Source organism: Sphaerodactylus townsendi, linkage group LG16 (genome assembly GCF_021028975.2).
Source record: "Sphaerodactylus townsendi isolate TG3544 linkage group LG16, MPM_Stown_v2.3, whole genome shotgun sequence".
In the NCBI taxonomy this organism is placed as follows: domain Eukaryota; kingdom Metazoa; phylum Chordata; class Lepidosauria; order Squamata; family Sphaerodactylidae; genus Sphaerodactylus; species Sphaerodactylus townsendi.
In genome coordinates this window covers 22,563,487-22,579,880 of record NC_059440.1, presented here as the reverse complement: position 1 = coordinate 22,579,880, position 16,394 = coordinate 22,563,487, and the positions used below count along the sequence as shown (strand labels likewise).

The 16,394-nt window shown below is 45.3% G+C and overlaps 1 protein-coding gene across 1 annotated transcript; it reads left to right on the top strand.

The window, feature by feature from the left end:
* The first annotated feature begins 1,915 nt into the window (after nucleotides 1-1,915).
* On the top strand, nucleotides 1,916-11,087 carry LOC125445425 (group IID secretory phospholipase A2-like). Its single transcript, XM_048518429.1, has 5 exons — nucleotides 1,916-1,932; nucleotides 2,239-2,295; nucleotides 3,678-3,822; nucleotides 8,406-8,512; nucleotides 10,507-11,087. Exons 2-5 carry the CDS (start codon nucleotides 2,247-2,249, stop codon nucleotides 10,647-10,649), a joined length of 444 nt encoding a protein of 147 aa, XP_048374386.1. The 5' UTR covers nucleotides 1,916-1,932; nucleotides 2,239-2,246; the 3' UTR covers nucleotides 10,650-11,087.
* The last annotated feature ends 5,307 nt before the right edge of the window (nucleotides 11,088-16,394 follow it).

The following is a 16,394-nucleotide window of genomic DNA, read 5'->3' as shown; positions in this document are numbered from 1 at the left end:
CCAATGCCTACGCCTGCTGTTCCTCAGGCAACTACAGATGGTCAAGCGACTATAATTATTCAGCAGTGGAGGAGTAAGGCGAGCGCATGAGACAGTGAGCAACTGCCACGTTCTGTTTTTTTACCCATTCTGTGAAAGCCCCACCCCCAAGTCATGTGTATGTGGTGAGTGGCTGGAAGTGAGTCGTCATCACCACAGCGACCCTTTTTATACAACAGGATACTTCTACATGGGCTTAAACCCACATCCAGAGACAGTGAAATGACTCTGCAGTCAGCAAGCTTGTTCCACAGGGAGAGAAGGGAAAATCTGTCAGCTCCAGCTAAATGGCCTAGTTTATGACTGAAAAGGAGACAAATGTGTGTGGTGATTGTTCACATTCGCTGCAACCTGTGATAGCGTAAGATCCTTAGCTACGTTAAGCACAGTTCAACTGAGGCCCTTTTGGCATGGGCCAATAAAAATGGGGGAAAGCGGGTTACATGAATCCACCCTCGCCCCAGCCCTTTCACCCTGGCCCTTTCCTATGGACAGCCAGTGTGTTGGCCAGCGTGCACACCTTCGCATGAAGGCGCATCGTTTTTGTTCTTCTCTGCCGGCTTCCCCCACCCCCAGCCTGCCTGCAAAGCTTCACTACTTACAATCTCCTTTCCCTTCCCCTCCTCCCCACCCATAACAAACACCCTGTGAGGTGGGTGGGGCTGAGAGAGCTCCAAAGAACTGTAACTAGCCCAAGGTCACCCAGCTGGCATGCATTGGAGTGCACAAGCTAATCCCCAGATAAGCCTCCACAGCTCAAGTAGCAGAGTGGGGAATCAAACCCGGTTCTCCAGATTAGAGTGCACCTGCTCTTAACCACTGCACCACTACACCATGCTATAAGCTCACCTTCTTCAGCACTTTAACCCTAATCTGTACTGGCCACTTGCATAACCACTTGTTTTTACTGCCAACCTACACTTGAAGTGTCCTGACAAAGAGCTTCTATGACATGAACAGATTTGGCCCTCAGACATGTCATATAATTTTTTGCACACACATAGAAGAGTTGGATTTATATCCTGCTTTTCTCTCCTGTAAAGAGTCTCAAAGTGCCTTACAACTCCTTCCCTTCCTCTCCCCACAACAACCGTACAGTACAGTAAACCTTTATTAGGCATAAATAATTCTACATACAGTATGTTCATTTCATAAACAACAATACAACAAGGCATCCAATACACTAAGTTAGGACAAATTATACACAAACTTTCTGGAGACCTATTGTGATATCCATATGTTAATTAAAGCTGATATGAACAACTTCTCATGAGCCTCAGACATTAAATCAATGTAATTTAGATGATTTGATACATCGAGGGACACATTTTAGTACCGTCTTTGAGATATTACTTCCGCTAGATATGTAGCGACCCTAAAGGTTATCTCAGAAGATGCATCACTGAGTAAATTTGTTTTATCTTTGATAATCGGGATTATATAGTGACCACGTAGTGCAGAGTGAAGCTGACATTCTAGGAGGATATGCTGTATTGTATCCACGGCATTTACAGAGCATGGGCATCGTCTGTCAGCAACAACCTTGGGAGATAGGTGAGGCTGAGAGAACTGTGACTGGCCCAAGGTCACCCAGTAGGCATCACGTGAAGGAGTGGGGAATCAAACCCAGTTCTTTAGATTTGAGTCCTCTGCTCTTAACCTCTGCACCACGCTGGCTCTTCATACATCCGATTGCCATAACACAAATGGGACTCTCCCTTACCCACTGGGAAGCTGCAAAAGAGAAATGTCCATTTAAAGGGAAGTGCACACTTCTGTGTATGGTGCTGAGGAATAAATTTCCAAAGGGGCAGGAACACCCCTGGATTCATATATAAGAATAGTTCCTAGCTGATCTTGCCACTGAGGATTTCTCTTCTGGACCTAGAAGAGGTAGGTGGTGAGAGACCTAGGTCTCTGGATCAATTTGCTCTTTGAATCTGCTGTTGTGCACTTATTAGTAAATTAGAATGATTAAAATCCCATCATTAGGATAAGGTGGGGGAGGGTACCTGTGCAGCAATCCTGGGCTAAGATCCTAGATTCCCTGATCCCATGGGCATTCAGCACTGAAGCACCAGCTAGCATCCTTCCCACTTCAAGGTGCCTGCAATGACCTTCCTGAGAGATCCAGTGGAAAGGGCGCCAAGTATTTTCTCTGTGTAAAGGCAGATCAATCCATTTGCATTTCTTCTTCAGGGCCACCCATGGAGAAGATGACTCTGTCTGCCTTGGTGACGCTGCTACTTATTTTTGGTAAATGCCACAATATCAAATGCAGATAGTTTGATGAGCAAAGAAGAAGAGACAGCCAGAGTGGTGTAGTGGTTAAGAGCGGCGGGCTCTAATCTGGAGAACCGGGTTTGATTCCCCACTCCTCCATCTGAGTGGCAGAGGCTTATCTGGTGAACCAGATGGGTTTCCACACTCCTACATTCCTGCTGGGTGACCTTGGCCTAGTCAAAGTTCTCTCAGTACGCTCTCAGCCCTGCCTACCTCACAACGTGTCTGGTGTGGGGAGAGGAAGGAAAAGGAGCTTGTGGGCCACCTTGACTCTCCTTACAGGAGAGAAAGGTGGGGTATAAATTCAAACTCTTCTTCTTCCAAAGGGGTGCTTTCATCCACCCTGACCCACAGCATTGCTCCATGGTGAGATCCCCTCATCATGCTAGTTCTCATGGGGAGGGGCAGTAGCTCAGTAGTACAACATGGGCTTGGCACCTACTCCAGGTTAAAGAATCTGCCAGAAGGTGGTGGGAAAACCGTGAGAACCTGGAGAGCGGCTGCCAGTCAGAGCAGGCAATGCAGACCTGGATGGATCAAGGCTCTGATTCAGCTGAAGGCAGCTTCACGAGTTAATGGGTTCAGTTCCACACCATCCAGCTCAGAGGTGGGATCCAGCAGGTTCTCACCAGTTCCCGAGAGTGGGTTACTAATTATTTGTGTGTGCCGAGAGGGGGTTACTAATTGGGTCCGCTTTTCCGTCTCCACGCCCTCGCCTCCCCCTCTCTTCTTCTTTCTCATAGCCCAGAGCTTGCACGGCTTGTAAGAGGAGGGACCCTTTAACTACTGTTGGGTCCTAGGGACTCTTTACTCGCTTGGTAGGCTATTTATTTTGGCACACAAGTTCCTTGTTTAAGGAAAGTATCCTTCTTTTGATTTCTAGAAACAAAATTAAGTATTTGAAAGTATTAAGTATTTGACAGGCAGTCAATTAGAGGAGAAGTCGTTGTTTCTGTTGGCACTAGACAATAGGACTTGCTATAATGAGTTTAAATCATGGACAGAAAGATACCAGCTGGAAATTAGGAACTTTTTTTTACAGTAAGAGTTTTTTACAGTAACAGAGAAATTATTAATGCCCCGCCCCCGGAATGCCCAGCCACGCCCCCGTCGTGCCCAGCCCAGCCCCATTGGCTCTACGCCACTGTTTGAATCCCACCACCATGGGAACCTGTTACTAAAATTTTTGGATCACACCACTGATCCAGCTCCTCCATGTACTATCCTACAAATGCCCCTTCCCGCTCTTGTGTTAGTATTTTGAGACTGGGGCTGGCAAGCAGCTTGTGCGGTATAGACGTGATGAGGCTGTTGCCTCCACAAAGTCTGAGGTTCACTTCCCAACTGTTTTACAGGTGCAGTCATCACAGAGGGCCATCTCTTCAATCTCCAGAAGATGATCAAGCAAGTCACTGGGGAAAGGGCCATTCCAAATTATTTCGCCTACGGATGCTACTGCGGGTGGGGAGGCAAAGGAAAACCACTGGATGACACTGACTGGTAAGATGACAAACTGTGGAAATGAGCCATCAAGCCATGAGGTCTCAGGCCCCTTTCTGCACATGCAGGATAATGCACTTTCAATCCACTTTCAGTGTATTTGAAGCTGGATTTTACTGTTTGGGATAGCAAAATCCACTTGCAAACAATTGGTGAAAGCGGATTGAATGTGCATTATTCTGCATGTGTGGAAGGGGCCTCTGTGATGCAGCAAGAAGTTTCAAGGACTTCAGTGGGCTTAGAAGGGTGTTAGGATGTTTAGGATGACCTTGTGAGTTTATTTCAAGGACAGACTGCCTGTCTTTGGAGATCCCAAAACTGCAAAATGGTACAGAATTCTAGCTCTTGAGAATCTCAGTAAAGCAAGAGCAGGGCTGGATCCAGTGAAATCTCAGGCGATATCCCAACTGCTGATTAATCCTGGGATACTCACCCCAAATATCCAGATTTCACAACGAACTCCCCACAGCTGAACCACCGAACACAGATGCATCCTGGTTCTGGTGCCCCCCCCCCCCCGCATGTGTTTTTCCTGCTTGAATATGAACCTTAAAAAAACCACATCTCCAATCCAGATCAGTAGGGAGGTTCAGGGGTCTAATTTCCTGCCGTAGAGAGTGACGCAAATGCCTTCCAGTCAATCAGAGTGTGGCGCGCAGCCTTTTTTTGTTTCGCTCCGACTGAGTCTATTGTTGTTACGTGTGCACGACAAAACATTACTTGCTTAAATGTATACACGAAACAACAGTACTCGTTTAAATGTTAGCACGTTTTTTCACAAACAAAAAAAGTTCCCGCCCCAACACAGCACGACAGCCAATCAGGACGAGGAAGGAAGAGCCGCTGAGCAGATCGCATGTTCGATCGTGCAGTAGTGGGAATTGCTGCAATGTTTGAAAGCGTGATTGAGATGAATGTCCTCATCACACGCACGTCGTGGTGGGGAGGGTGAAACCTTGATGAAAAGGTGCCATTTCTTATGAAACCTGGTTGTATCTGTATTTAATTTTCAGTGAGGATCTGGCCTCAAACTCTCCTCCCCACAGTGAGATTCATGGCTCACACAGACACAAGAAGAGGTCAATGGTTTGCAGTTCAGTCCTTAATCTTGTCGTATTTCACCATCACCAAAACTGGTGAACAGGAAGAAGTGTACAACTATTACAGAATTAGGGATTGATAATACATGAATAGAAAGGAAGAGGGCTAAACTGGGTGTTTGCATCAGCTTGGGGCATAATTAACTATCATAATTCTGGATTCAGCAGTTCCGATTCGTGTCTCTAACCTCAGTTTGAAGCATCCAGTTTAGATATATCAATGGTACAACCCAGTAAAAACCAAGTCAAAGACCTGGGGGGGGGGGAGCAGGGAGACAATCTGGTACAAAGAACAAGATGAGTTCCATCTAGATCAGGGATCCCCAAACTACGGCCCGGGGGCCAAATGTGGCCCCCTGAAGGCATTTATCTGGCCCGCCAGGCATGGCGGCGATGGCTCCATTCATGTGCAGTGGGGGCTCGAGGGAGAGGAGGAACCGGCCCCAACAGCTGTTGATTGCAGTTACATGATGGCACCCCCAAATCTCCATGAATTTTCTGACCCATAGTTGGAAACCTTACATGTGGCAACGCCTGCTCCGCCCTTCCCTCTCAGCTACTCCATGTGTTGCTCCTTGTGGCTTCTTGTTCCTACTCAATTTTATTGGCATCAGCCAGGTTGTAATACACGCTCGGGCTGGCTGCTATGGTTAGAACCCAGGAAGATACCTGATCCTGGGTTAGATGGAATGCTTCATTGGGAAAGTTCTGCTTTTTTTTTTTACAGGGGAAGGTATTCCACAGCCTCCCCAACAATATTTGGAGCCCACCCTGTACTTGACATACTTTGGTCACTGTTCTAAAAACAGACCATGACAGAAAGGCTGAAAGGTGAAATCAAACATTTTACAATCATTTGTGCATAGGAATTTGTTCATAGTTTTTTTAGTCCGGCCCTCCAACAGTCTGAGGGACAGTGAACTGGCCCCCTGTTTAAAAAGTTTGGGGACCCCTGATCTAGATGATGCTGGCATCCCCAAACATCACAGTTCTTAGTGATCACACAGTAACTCCTTACAACTGACTGAACACACCTCTTTTTAAAGATAGTCCAAGGTGGATGGAATGTTCTGAGCCTCATCCAAAACATCTTCACCAGCATTTCCAGACTGATTATATTTCCAACCACTAAAAATGATTTCCAGAAAGAACGCTGTCTAGGGTTTGGGGAACACAGCTTGGCTTCAAGAGACAGCCGTGGTGGAATACTGGCTATCAAAACTGAAGTTGTGGCCCAGACTGGGTGCGGTTGGGGCCCTGGTAGGGGAGCTTGCCCCACCTAAAGAACTGATTTACCCTACCCAATATTGTTTTTTAAAAGCTGACATTTTATTTCTGGCATTACTGCTTTTACTTAAAGAGGAGGAACTTATTTTTCGAACAAGGAACATTTGTGGGGGTTTTTTTAAAAAAAAATCAGCTTCTCTAATCTAGAGGGGGACAACTCATTCTGAATTTGCCCTTGTCAAGAATAGGGAAGTGATTTGAAGTGAGGAGGCATCTTGGTTGTTTATTTAGTTAAAATCTTATTTGTGCCTCAGGGTGGTTTCCAAATCACAATGCAAGAGATACAGAACAAAATATGTACTGCTGTCTATACACTATTGAAAGCCCTGACAGATAAAATGTCCTTGCAGTGCCTTCTAAAAATGGCTAGAAATGCCCCACCCTGTTCCAAATTGTGGGAGCTCCAATAGAAAAAACACAGCCTCTGGACCAGGGGTGTCAAAGTCGCAGCCCTCCGGATGTTTATGAACTACAATTCCCATCAGTCCCTCCCAACATGACCATTGGCTATACTGGCAAGGGCTGATGGAAATTGTAGTTCATGAACATCTGGAGGGCCGTGACTCGAGTTTGACACCTGTGCTCTAGACAATGCCAAGGGGGCTGGCCTAAACAGGGGGGGCAACTTGAGCAAGAAGCAACTTGAAGACCGCAACTGCCACACAGGGACACATGGGAAGAGGTGGTTTGTATATACAGGTATGCAAGTCCTTAAGAGGAGGACAACAAGAGTTGGATTTATACCCCACTTTTCTCAACCATAAGGAGCCTCAAAGCCCTTCCCTTCCTCTCTCCACAACACACACCTTGGGAGGTAGGTGGGGCCGATAGAGTTCTGAGAAAACTATGACTGGCCCAATGTCATGTGGAGGAGCGGGGAAACAAATCTGGTTCTCCAGATTAGAATCCATCACTCTTCACTAATAAATCTCCTTCCTTTAAAGATCAACACCAACACCTAGAACTGGCAGTCAATATAGTTGGCAATTAGTGTACCCAAAGGCTTGTCCCTGATAATAACCAGACCTTGGCATTCTGACCCAAATGAAGTTTCTGGATTGTCTTCAAGGAAAGCCCACTAAAGAGCTCCTGATAGTAGTCCAGTCAGGAAAATTACAACAGCATGGCCTGACCAACCAAGATTCAGCAGGGTTAGAATTGGTGAACCCAATGAAGCTGATGGAAGGTGCTCCTGGACACGACACCAACTTGCTTTTTAAACAGCATGACTAAGGGGACTTTCGCACATGCAGAATAAAGCACTTTCAATCCACTTTCAATGCACTTTGCAGCTGGATTTTGCTGTGCAAAATAGCAAAATCCACTTGCAAACAATTGTGATTGAAAGTGCATTATTTCGCATGTGCAGAAGTGTCCTAAGTGAATGAGCACTCCCAGCCACTTAATTTGCTTGGCAAATTCCAGAGGGTTCTGAATTGCCTAGTTGCTCACTGTACATCACCTCACACTGAGTTCAGTTCAGTTCAGTTTTATTACGGCCATTAGGCCAGCAAAAAATAATAGAGAAGAACAAGAAAAAGGAAGAACAATAAACAAAAGAAAAATCGAATTTGTACAGAAATCCACGATACAGAATCCACACAAAGAATATCATCAGCTTGTAGCATTACCACGGTCACCCTCATGTGGTCCGGCTCTTGGTCCCAACATGACTCTTCTCTTACTATATGCCAACATACAAAATTTAGCTACCTGCTGAGATATAATAGAAACTCGGTCTTCCAGCAAAATTCTCACAAGAACTGAATCAGAATTAACTCTAGTTAAATTTCTGTACTGGATAAACAATGGATGAATTAAAGCCTCTCTTTCCCCTTTATGGAGTTCACAATGCAATAAAATATGTAATACAGAGTCCACTTCCCCTGAGTTGCAAACACATAGTCTCCTATGTTGTGGGATTTTTTGAAATCTGCCCATTAGATTGGCTGATGGAAAAGCATCAAAACGGGCCCTGGAAAAGGCCCAGCGGCATTTCGTAGATGTTATATTGGACAGGTAAGGGGCAGCCGAGATACCTGTCCAAGATTTTAATGGTTTATATAATACCGGTAACAAGGGGAAATCTGTTTGCATTTCAATGTCATTGAGCCGTTGATAGACCAAGGCTGTTGCTCTGCAATGATCCAGCTCCAATAGTTGTCTCAACACTGAGTTGATTTCCCCATCTCTCAGGTGCTGCCGTAAACATGACTGCTGCTACGATCAAATAGTGAGGCAGAGGTGCCGTCCCAAAACTTCAAAATATTCCTACACCTACCAGTCTGGAAATGTGAAGTGTGGTGAGTTGGCTATGGTGGCGTGTATCTATGATGCAAAAAGATAGCATGGCATTTCGATTTCTAGGCCCCCCCCCCCCCCCCACCCCACCTTATCGGAGGGTTGCTGCTACCAATTCCTGGCGCATTCCAGTTTCCCACCCAATCCTTAACGATCTTCGCAATCGGCTCATCAAAAGGCGCTATTTGAAAAGGCGCCAGAAATTACACGCGCTGAGGGGGCGCAAGAGAGGCAGCGTCGGGGCGGCTGTGTTCTCGCCGCCCCTGAAGTGGGGAGTGCAGCTGGACCCCGCGCTACTTTAGGAGAGTAGCGCAGGGCTTAAGGTAAGTGGGGAAAGGGCCTGCATCAGATTGGAGTCCTTTTTCAGCTGAAAGAAGCAACACTATCATGACACCACTTGCAAGATTTGTGGATTAGCTAGCATTTTATTGGACTGGCCAATAAAACTATCAGCTAGGCAGACAGTGTGGAGTAGTGGTGAAGAGTGGTGGACTCTGATCCGGAGATCTGAGTTTGATTCCCCAATCCTGCACAAAAGCAGCGGACTCTTATCTGGTGAACTGGATTTGTTTCCCTACTCTTACACAAGAAGCCTGACCTTGGGCTAGTCACAGTTTTCTCCAAACTCTCTCAGCCCCACCTACAAAGATATGTTTTGTGGGGAGGGGAAAGGATGGAGTTTCTAAGCCACTGAGCCTCCTTATAGGAGAGAATGGCAGGATATATATCAAAACTCTTCTTCTCTTCTTGGGGAAGAACCAAGCATTGGGTAGTGAGAAAGAAAGAAAGAAAGAAAGAAAGAAAGAAAGAAAGAAAGAAAGAAAGAAAGAAAGAAAGAAAGAAAGAAAGAAAGAAAGAAAGAAAGAAAGAAAGAAAGAAAGAAAGAAAGAAAGAAAGAAAGAAAGAAAGAAAGAAAGAAAGAAAGAAAGAAAGAAAGAAAGAAAGAACACCCATAAATATAATACTTATATCTTCATGTGACAAACACAAAAATTCACAAGTATGTCTCAAATATCTTAACATACGCCCCATCACCACTTCGAAAATGTAATCAGTGGCTAAATGATAACCATGCCATATGTACTATGTGACAGCATCACAGCATCACAAATGTCACTTCAGTTCCAAAATCTGAAGGTTATATAAATTGCACAAATACGTTGCATAAGACAAGCTCCTGGATAGCACTCACTTCAAAAAGTGGTTCTTTCTTCAGTTTGCTTTAAACCTTCCCATTAATTAGAGACAAAATGGGTGGCTTATGCAATCTTAACTAGGAATCTGGGGAAGACAAGAATCTCAGTGGGGTACAATGCCATAGAGTCTACCCTCCAAAGAATCCATTTTCTCTTGGGAAACTGTAGTCTGAAGATGAGCTGTAATTCCAGGGGTCCCCACATCCCACTTGGAGGCTGGCATTTCTAACTTATCTTTATGCCAAAGACCATGGAGACATGGGAGGTTTTCCTAGAATGTCACTATGGAAGTGGAGGCCATTTTCCAGCCATTTTTTCCCCTGCTTCTCAAGGGCAGGAGATTGGGGCTAAGGGCAAGGGTTTACCCACTACTGGCAGGCAAATGAAAAAGCTCCTTAGATTCTGAAGTCATCCATTACCATCAAAGGCTTTCATGGTCGAAATCAACTGGCTGTTGTGGGTTTTCCAGGGTGGGTCGTCACGGTCTGGTGGGGTTTCGCTCGCATCTATGGCTGGCATCTTCTGAGGTACGTCACAATGAAATGCGTTTTTCTGTGTGGCACATCTTTCTGTGACATGTTTCTAAAGATGCCAGCCATAGATGCAGGTGAAACATTAGGAGCAAAATCGACCAGACCGTGGCCACACAGTCTGAAAAGCCCACAACAGCCAGTCATCTGCAACCCCTGGGAGTGAAAAGGGTCTTGAGGGCTTAAGAGATGGCTAGTCACAAAGCCTTACAGAATGAAGATTTCAGTGTCTTCTCCTCAGTCACAAAAAAGTTTTTGTTTTTTTCTCAGGCCATGGAACATCATGTCAACAGCAGATCTGTGAATGTGACAGAGATCTTGTGCTGTGCTTGAAAAAACACTTGGGGAGCTACAGAAAAGACTTTCGCTTTCATTGGAATATTGACTGCAGAGGTTCCACCCCTGGGTGCTAGTCAGTCCTGTTTGTGGAAACCGCCTCCAAAAGGAAGACTCTTGGAATGGGAAGGATATGAGGACAAAACCATCCACTTCCTTTAAAACATTAAATGTCAAATTAATTGAGTTACCTGAACAAACAGAAGGAGTTTGCTTCTTAAAGCCAACTGACTCTCTTTTGATTTACATTCTGAAATAAAAGCAACTGAGATATACCTTTGGAGCGCATTTGTGTAATCCTTGAGATGCCACTGAATAAAGAAATGATGGAGAAAAATGAGTCTCAGTTTAGGGAGGAAACACACACAATAAACCGGACAAAATGTCATCTCAACCCTTGATTGGATTCTGGAGAAAACTCCATAGAACACCCTGCTCTCTACATGTGAACAACTGAAATGTGATTTGAAATTGCTAAAAATCTATTAGTTAATCAACTGGATTAATAAACTTAATGTCTAGTGTCCTGTCTATCCAATGCACCATCTCACTGTCAAGGGGAGGCATACATTTTAACAGCCATCTGGGGGTCACCTATCAGAAATACTGCAGCCTCTAATCAGAAAATGATGAAAATTAGTTTTAGGTTTACTCAATATGCATATTCCATATATAAGGCTAGTTTTCATTTTCTCAATCTACTGTACATTAATTCATTAAGGCTGTGTGGTTTCTTTAATGAGTTCTCTAATCAGAAAGCTCCAAGCAGGCACACTCTATTCTTTAATTACACCTCCACCCACGCAGAGAGAAGTTAGAAACAAAAACATCAAAAGATAACATTTGCACATCCAAGAGGAATACCCACCGAGCTCCTCGCCTTGCTGACTGCCTCTCTGCCAGTTTGAATAAAAATGTTTACCTTTACCTCTCATCTCCTGGCTTCTCCCATTCCCTGCCTGGAGTTGGCAAGCTGCTCTGATACCAGTATGCGGTACCAATACCAGCCTTGGTTCCATGACTCCTTATATCATGACTTCGCGTTTGTCCGGATATTCTTCTGCTAAGTGAGCTTAGTTAGGACAAGAATCTATTGGGAGCTGGCCCGAAACAGCAGGTCATTGGGTTTGGAACAAGGTGAAGTATGTGACATGATGCTAAGGGTTTTTTGGTACCAAACTTTTGTGCAGGAAAACTAAAAGAGCCGTGCGGGTTCAGACCATGTGCCTCAATTCAGGAGATCACACTCCCTAGGAAACAGCTCCTCCAAAAAAAAAAAAGAAAGAAATGTGTCGGAGATATTTTTCTCAGATTATGCCGAGAGTCCATTCTTCAATTGCTTTTGTGTAAGAAATTCTAAGTCTTCTTTGGCATCTCCAGCTTCAAGGCAGCAGGTATTTCAAGACATGTATCCATAGACCAAAAGGAATGCAAACAAAGAGTTTTACCTAATGCAGCCTAGGAGGTTTTGAGATAAAGGCAGGATTGTTTTCTGTTTTTCTGCCTAAAATCTCTCTCATACATTAACAGCTGCTTGCTTTGTAAAGGAAAAATAGAAGTAAGCCAAATAAAGAGCTGTTTTCATAAAACAAGAAATGTAGGGAAGGAATGAACTACTCATCACTATCACCTGTATGGTTTTCAGAAGGTGTGTTTGGTTTTCAATAAACAATTTATAACCTAAGATGGGCTGGAGTGTTAAATTGTATTTTACTGTATTTATAAAATAGTGTGTTAAAATTGTTCTTATTGTATTTGTGGTGTTTTAATTGTTGCTGGCTGCTTTGAGCCATGCTTTATAGTGTGAGGGTGGGATATAATAATAAACAAATAATAACTGAGGTGCAGAGTCAACTCTAGATAGGCAGGCAGGCACATAGAACTGGTATCTTCAGTTGCACCTCTTTTAGGATTTTACATTGACCATCTTCCAGTCTTGGCATTGCAGTTCCTTTACATCATCCATCTTCCAGGTCCTTAGGGGAGAGATATGAAGATCCTTTGGGGAGTGATCATGTTCTGGCCTGCAGTGAGTACCCAATAAAGCCGACTGGCCCATTGGTGGTAGAACTTGATTGTGGTCCCACAAGCGTCTTGTGGAGATGCTACTGGGGTATCGCCTGCTTGGCTGGATACAATGGCAGAAAAAGAACCATACAATCATAGAGCAGGAAGGGGCCAGACTGGCCATTTAGTTCAAGCTCTAGCTCAGTGTAGGCTCAGCCTAGAACATACCTGACAAGTGTTTGTCAAGCCACTGCTTGAAAACTGCCAGTGATGGGGAGCTCATCACACACACACACACACACCCCCGCCGGCAGCTGTTTCTACTACTGAGCACCATGCTGCAAAAAAATTGTAATATCCAGCAGCAGCTTTCTGCTTGTGATTTAAACCCATATTGAGTGATTCCACACAGTACATCACCAGCAGGGCTCGACTTGTGTTTGGCCCGGGTAGTCCGCACAGCTGCAGATTTCGACACAAGTCTGACTCTCCTTCGACCCGCCTGAGCGGATCTTCTCGATCCCTGCTCGAGGGAGGTACTTTTTGGTGAACTTCGTGTTGGAACTCAAGCTTTGCAGCGGACTGTCTGTAAGTATTCTCGACTTCAGCCCCTCCAGCCAATTAGCGTGCCGATTCCTCTGTTTCAGCCCAATCAGGGTTATTCCAATCTAAACCCTTCCTCTTCCCATATGAAGAAGAAGAGTTTGGACTTATACCCCACCTTTCTGTCCTGTAAGGAAACCGAAGGTGGCCTACAAACTCCTTCCTCTCCCCACAACAGACACCTGGTGAGGCAGGTGGGGTTGAGAGAGTTCCGAAGAACTGTGACTGGCCCAAGGTCACCTAGCAGGAATCTAGGAATGCGGAGACACATCTTGCTCACCAGATAAGTCTCTGCCACTTAGGTGGAGGAGTGGGGGAATCAAACCTGGTTCTCCAGATTAAAGTCCACCTGCTCTTAACCACTACACCACGCTGACCATGATCCAAACTGTGCCTTTGTACAATTTACCCTTCGAAGACTAACTGTGATCCATAACCTCCCATTAGATCTGCTATTTCTAACAGAAGAGCAAAGAATGAAGATAACAGTGATGTGCATTGAAGTCAGGGCCAACTTGTCACGCGTCCAGTCCAAGGGCGTATTCCATATCAGTGACCATCTCCTGGTGATCACAGGTTGTACCTGGGCGCCCACAGCCTTTTAACAACCTTTCTTTCCATGATCCTATATATGAGTACTCCTCTGGCAGTTTGGACTTCACGTCCCTCTCGATCAATGACAGAGCATTTCCAAATCAGACTGTGGAAGATCTGAACTTCTCGGTCCTCAGTCCTCAGTGTGGGGATCACTGGAGAATCCTGAGCTGTCTGTTAAGGTGGTGTCTGACGATGAACCATCTCCTTATGATTGCTGCGCTGGTCACCTCTGGTAAGTGGAATATCCTTCCGAGGTTTTTCATGGAGTGACTTTTACACAATTGAGTGGGATCACTACGAAATAATGGGCTCATTCCTCATTACAGGGGCAATCTCAACAGGCTTTGAGCTTTCTCAGGATGGCTTTCCCTCATATTTTTCCTCCCACCTGCCATGTCCCCTCCTCACTGCTGGCCACTTTTTAAAAAAAATGGTACGAGAAATATTGATATAGCAGATCACTGGAAAATAATATAATGCTGGAAAAGGTTGAAGGCAGCCAGGAATCAGGAGACCCAACATGAGATGAATTGAGTCTATAAAGGAAAACACCCCGTCACGTCCCCAGACCTGAACAAGGCTATTAACTATAGGATGTTTCAGAGGTCATTAATTCATAGGTTGCCAAAAATCACAAGTCAGATTTCACCTCACGAAGCAAGTGGGCCCAGAAAGCAGACTAGCGGGTGCTATTACATGTGCATTACATGTGCTGTTCTTCATGTTCCAGCTCCCCTTCTTCCAGGACTAATCCATTACCAGGAGGCAGCTGTGTCTTGACTCCTGACTTGTTTACAAACCAGTGACATAAAAGCCATCAGTTGGCAATCAAGAGCAGGCACTGACTGCTGATGTGACCCTTGACATCTTTGCTCTTCATTGCCAATAACAAAAACAAACTGAACTACTCTCCACAAACAGGATTTAATTGGTTGTCGCTACTGTTTTCTAGGTGGTTATGGTGCCCATGGGAAGAAAAGAGACCGTGACCGGATGCTTGCCGACGTGACTCAGATGTATGACAGTCTTTTAAAATCATACGGTTGCTACTGTGGAGATTATAGCCTTGGTCACGGTTATCCCAAGGATCATGTTGATGAGTATATTTTATTTATTTGTTTGTTTGTGTGTGTGTGTGTGTGTGTGTGTGTGTGTGTGTGTGTGTGTGTGTGTGTGTGTAACATAACAATCAGCAGTCTCAGGAATTTCCCATTCTGGAGTCGGCAACCTTATGTCAGACTAGAACCAACCTATGTACCAGGGTTGCCAACCAGGCTGAAAGATTCCTGGAGATTGGGGGAGATGGAGCCTATGGGGGGCAATGTTTGGGCAGGGAAGGGCCTCAGCAAAGTATAATGTTTTCCCTACAAACCGCCATTTTCTCTGTGGAAACTGATCTCTCTAATTGGGAGATCAGTTGTAATTCCAGGAGCTCTGCAGCCACCACCCTACTGTGTACTCAGTAATGTGTAAAGAGGCCTTTACTACACTGAATAACGCATTTACCACACTGAATGTCTTGTTGCCTTAAAAAGAAATGTTTGGCAATATTGTTTTGTGTTTTCCCCCCCATTGTGCAATCCCTGCCCCACTGTACTAATTGTTCCTACTACCCCGTTTCTCCCAAAATAAGACATCCCCTGAAAATAAGACCTAGTAGAGGTTTTGCTGAAGTGGTAAATATAAAGAAACATCCCCGAAAGCAAGCATGCTAGCAAAGTTTTTTGTTCTGGAAGCATGCCCACGTCGAACAGAACGCAAGAGCATGCCATAGAGTCCGCCTTACTGACGGCGATTGGCCTTTTACTCCCTTTCCCTCATCGTTACAACACCATTACAGCGCCATTGGATTGTAGCGGGGTTGTAACGGTGCTGTTAATAGCTTCTGTAGCGCTGTAACGCGTTCGGCAATGGCAGTTATAACGCGGCTGCTGACCCCACCTGGCTGCCTCCCTCCCACCCCAGCTGAGGGCTGCTCCAGTAGCACTGGCAGCCCCTCCCCCATCTATCAGGGCAGCCAGAGTCCCCAGCTTGACGATGATCGCCTTGGTAGCACTTCCCACACGTTTATAATGCCAGTATGCGCCGCCATAATAACACTGTAATAACGCTGCAATAATGTGGGCAATGGCCATTATAACGCAGCTGCTGACCCCACCCGGCTGCCTCCCTAGCACCATCACACACACACACACACACCGTCTATCAGGGCAGCCAGAGTCCACCCAACGATGGTGACGGCCTTTTACCCCTTTTTCCCACGCCGTTATAACGTCGGTACAATGCCATAGTAACGGCGTTGTAACGGCGATGTAACATGGGGGAAAGGGGTAAAAGGCGGAATCACCATAGATGCTAGTGAACAACAAACCTGGATAGAAAGGGAGCTGATAATTGCTGCAGAAGCAGCCCTCAGCTGGTGTGGGAGGGAGGCAGCCAGGTGGGGTCAGCAGCCGCGTTATAACGGCCTTTGCCCACATTACTACAGCGTTATTATGGCGTTATCACAGTGTTATTATGGCGTTATTACAGCATTATAAAGGGCATTATTATGGCGTTATAACTTGGGGGAAAGGGGTAAAAGGCCATCATTGTCGTTGGGGGGACTCTGGCCA